At 36.3% G+C, this 8,562-nt stretch overlaps 1 protein-coding gene across 1 annotated transcript; it reads left to right on the forward strand.

Moving 5' to 3' along the window:
• Positions 1-4,462: 4,462 nt before the first annotated feature.
• Positions 4,463-7,480, forward strand: LOC107811375 (F-box protein PP2-A13-like). The gene is made up of 3 exons (XM_016636291.2): positions 4,463-5,009; positions 5,306-5,421; positions 6,714-7,480. Exons 1-3 carry the CDS (start codon positions 4,683-4,685, stop codon positions 7,132-7,134), a joined length of 864 nt encoding a protein of 287 aa, XP_016491777.1. The 5' UTR covers positions 4,463-4,682; the 3' UTR covers positions 7,135-7,480.
• The last annotated feature ends 1,082 nt before the right edge of the window (positions 7,481-8,562 follow it).

Genomic DNA, 8,562 nt, shown 5'->3' on the forward strand with positions numbered 1-8,562 from the left:
AGGATCAAGGGTAGGTCTTCGGCCCCTACTAAGTCCTAAGCTCAAATGTCTTAAGCAAGCCTGTAAAAAGAGAAGAGACGGAATGAGAACATAGTTCTAAAAAAGAAAGCATAGTGCTACCTATTCGGGAAAAAAATTCTTACCGTGGGAACGGGCCTCCCAGCAGCCCTTTGAAAGCTCGTGCCACGAGCGCTCGGCATAAGGTATCTGCGAACAAATATCCTCGATCCACTCCTTGAGCCAAGGAATAGCATTTGGGACTCGAGCGACTGCTGCATCACAGCAAATACCGATAAGGAAAAGGGAGGTAAAAACATAAAATCGACATCTGAAAGAATAGGACACTTACGTGCTACATTCCAGTTCTCAGGGAATGCCTAAATTCGGCAGGTATTAGGTCAGCAGTCCTCACCCGAACAAAGCGTCCCTGCTAACCTGGATCTTGTTCCTCATCAATGCTTGAGAATGGGGCTTTGCTAGCCCGGCGTACGAGCTTTATCAGCCCCCCTGTACATGCGGAGCAGTTGATCGATGGTGAACAAACAAGAGTTGACTTTGTTCACAAAGAATCTAAGGAGGATTACGATCCTCCATAGTGACGGATGGATCTGACCAAGGCACACGTCGTACCTCCTGCAGAAGTCCAGAATGATCGGGTCCACCGGGACCATTATGAAGGAGTAAGTGTAAACACTCAAATACCCCTACACATGGGTAGTAATATCATCATCGGGGCCGGGGATCACTACGTCCTTGCCCGCCCAGCCGTAGTCCTTTTAAACCACAGGAAGAATGGTCTCAGTGATGGAGCAAATGTACCTTGACACTGCCTCGCATCGGCCTTGCACCGAATAGGGCTTTTCGATCGTAAAGTCATCCGCGATCGAACGGCCCCTGGGGACGAACATTTTCAAGGGAGGCTCGGCTACTGGTTCATCGATTGCCACGTCAGGAGCGGATCTCTCGAGGACAACCACATCAGGGGCGGTCTCCTCTACCTCGGTGGTCGGCTGTGAAGAAGAAGAAGCACCTTTTTGGGGAACAGTCTTGGAAGTCTTTGCCATTGTTGTCTGGAAAAAGGTTTGAAAGTGTGAAGGAAGATTAGGAGATGGAGGGTAGTAACTTGATAATAAAATCAAGCACGCTGCCTTGAGTAGAGGATAAAGAAAAAATTGCAATTTGTTGAAAAAACTTGAAGAACAACGGTAAGAATGTTGGAGTATGAAGAAAGGCAATGACATCTTGAAGGATCGAAGGTAGAAGCTTGGTCAAAAGTAAAAAATGAACAAAGGATGGAGTATTTATAAAGGCTTTGTGACCGTTTCGCATCTAGGAACGGCCTGCCGATGGCTGACACGCATTTGGGATCATGATGGTGCAAGTGACGGGACATTTTGTTTTTTTGTCGTTTCTGTCATGGCATGTTGAAGAAGGAATTGAAGAGCTCATGTCACTCCACGTTGTTTCCGTAAACTTATTCTTCGAGAAACGAGGGGACTATCTGTATACGAGTGAAATTGGGCCAATGGGACACCCCAATTTCCAATAAGGTAAATCGAACAAGAGACCTGATGATAAAGAATCAGAATCAAGGCAAGGTTCTCATCGAGCCGGGGTCCGGGGGCACAACGCCCACCCTTGGGAATATCGGAGCCATGACCCGGGATCGGTCCTAATCCCAAAAGACTTTAGATAGCGTTGTCAGGCAACCGAGCACGATTAATAGAAGGCCGTGATAAGGCAACCGAGCACGATTAATAGAAGGCCGTGATATCCGTGACCAGCCAGGTATCACGGCGTGGATCTCGGCACGTACCGGCGGAAATCTGATACTTAGTTAAACAGGGAATTTTTACCTTTTATGGAATTGCACCTAGGGTAGAACTCCTTTATTATATAAAGGGGGTCTGATTATTCATTAGACACATTGTAACACGCATATCAAGGTAATATACTACTTTTTTCTCTGTTATTCAAAGTTTTTATTCATGTTCATTAGTGTTTGGTCATTGTGAGTCCGCAATCGAGGGCGGATATTTCATTAAGGCTGTTGTTAAGTTCAGAATCATCCTCCTCAAGTGGTTTGATAATTTGTTACCTCTTTTATCTGTTTAATCTAATACAATTTATCGTTTGTATCGAATTAATTCATGTATCCTGATACTTCTATTAGTGGGAGATAATAAATATCCGATAAAATAGTCAAAATATGCTAAGTTGACCCGAATATCATTATTATTATTATTATTATTATTATTATTATTATTATTATTATTATTATCATCATCATTCTCGTATTACCTTATTCTTCGATTTCTATGTAGAAAAATAAATAAAACTTAATAAGGGTGGAATCATAATAATTTAACAGTAGAAGAACAATATCATATTAATAACATGTTTGGCTAAGCTGCAAAAATCAGTTTATTTCGATAAGTATTTTTTCTCAAAGTACTTTTGGTGAGAAGCAATTTGTGTTTGGCTAATTAATTTGAAAAGTACTTCTGGGCAGCAATTAGTATTTGGCCAAGCTTTTAAAAATTGCTTCTAAGTGTATTTTTCTTAAAAGTGCTTTACAAAAAAATGATTTTGGAGAGAGACTACTTTTTTCTATTTCTCCAAAATTGCTTCTGCTTCTACTTAAAAATATTTCTTTTTCTTCTAAAAACTTGGCCAAACATTTCAACTTTGAAAAAAGAAAGTATTTTTTAAAAACAAAATTTTTTTGGCTTTGTAAAAGTTTGGCCAAAGGCTATAAGACTTCATACTAAATTCTTAGGAAACTAGACCTTTCACATTTGACTTGAGTGTCCAGTGTAAATGAAAGTAGAACTTAATAGTAAATTTTCCTTAAAATACCTTATGGAAAAGGCTATCTCTCACACTTATAATAAAGGATACTATATTACTGCTACATACACTTTTAGAGAATTTAAATTATTATAAAATCAGTTCTTTTTTTTTTTTTACAGGGGATGATCAACTACAGAACTACACGGTCGGATTGAATTTGACATCTTCAATAGAGAATATGTCCATAAAATTATTACTTGTGTTCTTTTTCTAATGGTAAATGGCTAGATTCTATTTTATGCAACAAATACCGTGAAATACTTAAGCAACTCACACTTCTTTTGTTTAAATTTGTATGAAACTCTTTCTATTTTGGGATGTTTCAAAATGTTTAACACAATTATATTTCTATAACAACTTTTGAATATTTACATCCATTAAGTTATTCTTACTTCAATTTTAATATGAAGTTTGCTCTTCTACCAATCAGTTGTATTCTGACATTTTCTTTTATCATCAATAATATACGTATATAAGTTAAATTAACATACTAAATTTCGTGTAAAAGTTAAATATCTTTAGGTAAAGTGAAATGAAAAGAGGAATCTCTTTCAAAATGCAACTAAAGCAAATTAAATGGACAGTACGTAGCGATCGAGTATAGCAGTGTGAACCCAATTTAGACATGCAGCCAAAGCTTTCACATGGTGCTAATGACTGTGGGCTCAAAGATATTTACTTGATTTTGACATCAGTAGTTAGAATAATAATCATGCATATTTCCACAAGACGTGATTCCCTTTCTCAAAAGAAACTTCTACCTATTGTGTGGAGAGTGGGCCATTTTTCTCTCTCAGAATCCATGTATTCCAATTTTATAATGAATAACGTAGATTTAATTTGTTAGTTCATGCTACATGTTTAATATATTTAATAAATTCAAAGACGTAAGAGATGAAACTCAATACAATTTACTATATACTATGGAATCCGTCAAGAGTAATGCGGAAAGCCAACCAAAATTCTCAAATCGTACTTGCTGATTTATTATGCGGGCATGTTCAGTGGTGTAAATAAAATTTGCATAAGCAGTATCGGTCTATTGTTATAGTTTGTGATGGCCTGACTTTAAAGTTTTATTTTATGTCTCAAATTGCATATATTGCATATGCTCAATTATGGACGGATTTAATTCAGATTATAGTGTACGTCAACCTATGATCTCTTCCGCAAATTAAGTATTTTATATATGTATTTTTTAGAATTGATCTAATATCATTTGTTGACCATATTGCCCTAAAAATATTGAATAATACACTTATTTGAATACTAAGTTGTTTACCTAAAGAAATAGGAATCAAATCTCGCTTAATACTATTTTTTTCCTCACTTTTTGTAGCGTGGTATACCGATCTAAAAATTCTAGATCTGTCCTATGTTAACTTAACCATAGTTGAGAAGAGATGGATACATGGTTAACGTAGAATTTGATGCTGTCGATCAATATGTCTGGTAGCTCATAAAAGTGCGAAACAAAATGACACAAGACCCCTTCCCAGATGTTCCCAGGGTGACCTGCATAATTATTACTGTGACACATGCTCCCAACACTGTTTTGGTTTTTGGAGCATGCATCCTCTCTTATATATATATATATATATACACTTTATAAAGTTGAAAAGTCTTCAATTCCAAAAGCATACTATCTTTATACTTTCTCCCTTTTCCAGTTTCTTTTAGTACTACTAGTTCTTTTTCCCTTGTTCTTTACTCAATTTTTGATACCATTCCAATTAGTAGCTTTTACTTAATCTATATTTTCTTCTCATAAAAGCCCGGCCTCTTTATGATCCCATTCTAGTACTTAGTTTTATTTGCTATATTTGCATATGGGGGCTGGATTTTCTAGCTTAGAGGATCGTGAGAAATTAGCAAGTGATGGTTCCTCAAAGCCTGGCCTTGAAGATTTGCCAGAGAGCTGCATAGCTTTGGTCCTTACGCACCTCGACCCCATTGAGATCTGTAAATTTGCTAGCTTGAATACAACATTTCGTCAAGCTTCCTTGACTGATTATGTATGGGAAACAAAGTTGCCTGAAAATTTTCAATTTCTTGTGGAAAACCTCTGGGACGAAGATTCATGTTCCGACAGCTTAACCAAGAAAGAGATATTTGCCAGGTTATGTCGTCCGAATCACTTTGGCAGCAGCAACAAGGTATGTACCTACGACTCTGTCTTTGGTCTCTCAGCTCTCTTCTCGAGTAATGTTTATTGCTAAAAGAAGTTTGACTTTCAAATCCGAATTCCGCCATATAAATTAGAACGTAGAGAGTAAAAGAAATTTCGTGAGTTTTGATTGAAAACCCCGTACTTTTTGCGAAATAGAATTTACAATAAAATGTGTAGTGCTAGTTATTTTATTCAAATTTCTTGCTTTCTTCTTGTTTCGTCTACCTTGGTTTAACGTTAATTGTAGTGCAGTTTCTGCTCTGATTATAATAATGATTGCAGGCGTTTTGGCTGGAAAAGAATAGAGGGGTATGTGTGTGTATATCGTGGAAGGATATGAAGATAACAGGCATAGAAGACCGGAGATATTGGAGCCATATCTCTTCTGATGAATCAAGGTTTTTCCATTAATTCTCTGCCTTTCAGTTAAATCAGCACTTCTCAATTTTAACATATATGGTAGCATTACGATTTTACCAAGAGTTGAAACAGTATCTCTACCCTCGTAAAGTAGGGTTAGGTTTGCTCGTACACTCTACACTCCTTAAATTCCACTTGTGGGATTGCACTAGATTTATTGTTGTTGTTGTTGTATGGTAGCATAGTAAATGAAGAAATTAGAGATGGCTTTGATTATGGAGTATGAGATGCTGCTGCTGATATTCGTCAGGCCAGAAGCACTATGAAAAAGCCGAACATGTAAAAAACGTCAGTAATTGTTGTAGAGCACAAACGAAAATAATCGTTATGGTGGGTCTCGGGTTACCCTAAAGTTCGAACCTTTGGAATAAAGTTATATCTGTTTTACCTTTAAAGTGTAATTTTCATCACAAGTTTGAATTAATCGGGCCCTTTGATATCAAGATTTGAGTTAATAGGAGTTGAGTTACTCAAAAGAAAAAGAAATAAATTAAATTAGAGGTGGAGATGATGCATCTCAAGCTGTCAAAGAAGAGATCCTTCCAAGGATACCATTCTATCTTTTTTAACTTTTCATGAATACTTTGTTTGACTAGCGCTTAATTATTTTAACACTTTATACTATTGGTTTCTTTGATATTGGAGAAAACGTGGGGAAAAAAAGTTTACTACTACTAATAAAACGTACTGTGGCCAGCAAAGCACAGGATCAAGCTCGAATAATTGAAGGGACGAAATTTGACATCTGAATCAACATGAATTGAAAGAGGGAACCTCAAAGATCAGACAAAGAAAAAGGAACTGTTTTCCCAGTCATGAGTTTAATTTTGATAAAATACACGTATATATTTATACTATCATTTTACCAAAAAGATAACTGCAACGGTCTACAAGTAACTGTTTATAAAAAGAGGTTACTGCTTCATCGTGTTAAATATATTATTAATAGTGCAAAAGAATTTTACACTTCAATGCATATAAGTTGTACCTTTTTCATATTAGGTCTAGCGTGCATATTTTCACGGCAAATTCTATATATATGGTTTCCATTTTTCAGCCTAGCATTAGCTGTCATCCCATGTAAAGATGCTCTTATATAAGAAGTCAAATACATGTGTTTGAGAAAAATGAAAACCAGTTCTCTACATATATATCCTTTTGATAAGCTTTCAAGATTATAATCGTCTCTTTCCAATTTGTTCTTATTTTATGTAACATATAGCGTTTTCCGACCAACCCTGACTATACTAATATATTATCAAATCCACAGATTCGGTACAGTTGCATTTCTTAAACAAATATGGTGGGTAGAAGTGGAAGGAAACCTCGAATTCGAATTCCCAGTAGGGAATTACAGCCTATTCTTTCGTCTGCAGCTGGGAAAAAATTCGAGAAAAATACTAGGCCGACGAATCTGCAATGTTGAACAAGTCCATGGCTGGAATATCAAACCGGTGCAGTTTCAATTATCATCATCAAATGGTCAACATGCCACTGCACAGTATTTTTTGAATGAGCCAGGAAAATGGATACAATATCATGTGGGAGATTTTGTGGTGGAAAATTCTACCATGCCAACAAAGTTAAACTTCTCAATGGCTCAAATTGATTGCACCCACACGAAAGGTGGTCTTTCCTTAGACTCTGTGCTCATTCTCCCTGCTGAGATTGGATCAAGAAAAGTAGGTTAATGTAAATTGTAGGTACAGAAGTAACGTACCGAAGGTGCGGTGTAGCGATTATTAAAGTGTGAAAATCATGGCGGAAATGGGGTTTGAAATCTCAACAGAGACGAAAAAAATGGGGTTTGAAATTTCAGTAGAGATGAAAAAAGGGTAGGTGATTTCTTCCTATTTAATTTGTTGCCATGATTTAATCGGTAGCTATTAAAAAGTTGTCTCATTCAGTACATAGTATGTTGCTCCCGAAACTACCGTTATTTAATTTTAGAAAAAATGTAATCATGTGAGTAGGTCTTGTTTATAAATTCTAGTCAACTATCACATGTTGCAGATGAAAATAAGTTTTTTTTGCTTCGTTCTTACTTAATTAGCTTAGCTACTATATTGAATTCGTAATCCATTAATGTATTGTGTCATACTCTAAATTGTATCAACACGTTAATTATATCTTTTACTCCTGTGGACGCAAAATATCAAATATGATTTCTTGTATTACCATAACAATCACTTGTTACAATTACTTATTTGCAAGTCAAATTTTACGAGCCTATCAAGACAATGCTTTTGACTCATTGCATGAATTTACATTTATATCTGAAGTCATAACAATTGACAGGAGATTCTAAAAAAGGAGTACGAAAAAAAAAAGAAATTAGAACGAAAATACGAACCCAATCCTTTTCGTCAAGGTGATAATGATGAAAATAAAACGATAAATGAAAAGTATAAGAAAGAACGATGCTTAAAATATACTCCTAAGTTCTTCTCAAGAAGATTAAGAGAGTCCTGACAAACGTTAAGTCTTACCATTACAACTTTTAAAAGAAGAGGTGGTAATTATAAGAAAAAATTGGATTCTTTCTCCAGTTCCATATCAAGTACTACATGTTTGAGGTATTTACTTAACATTAACTTATTAATTTAATTTTATCAAAATTAAACGGGCAAAATGCATGATAACAACTGATCGGATGACATATTGGGTGATTGATATGAATGGCCTCGTAAGGGGCTAGACAAGAGGGGTTGCTCTGATGGTAAGCAACCTCCACTTTCAATCAAGAGGTTGTGAGTTCGAGTCTCCCCAAGAGCAAGGTGGGAAGTTCTTGGAGGGAAGGATGCCGGGTTTTTATTTGGAAACAGTCTCTCTACCTCAGGGTAGGGGTAAGGTCTGCGTACACACTACCCTCCCCAGACCCCCACTAAGTGGGATTATACTGGGTTGTTGTTGTTGGTGGTGGCCTCGTAAGGGGCTGGTCTTAGCTGAATGTCTTTAAAATAGATGGTATTTAAAAAGTGGCCCCCGAACCCATATTTAGTTATTGCTCTTTAGTATTTCTCTACCGGATTAGTAGAGTTTATGCTACATTACTCTACGTATCTGTTAAGTTAAACATCAAAGTCTATCAGGTTTGCATGATTTTGCTCTTCAGAGAT

Source organism: Nicotiana tabacum, chromosome 6, assembly GCF_000715075.1.
Source record: "Nicotiana tabacum cultivar K326 chromosome 6, ASM71507v2, whole genome shotgun sequence".
NCBI lineage: Eukaryota > Viridiplantae > Streptophyta > Magnoliopsida > Solanales > Solanaceae > Nicotiana > Nicotiana tabacum.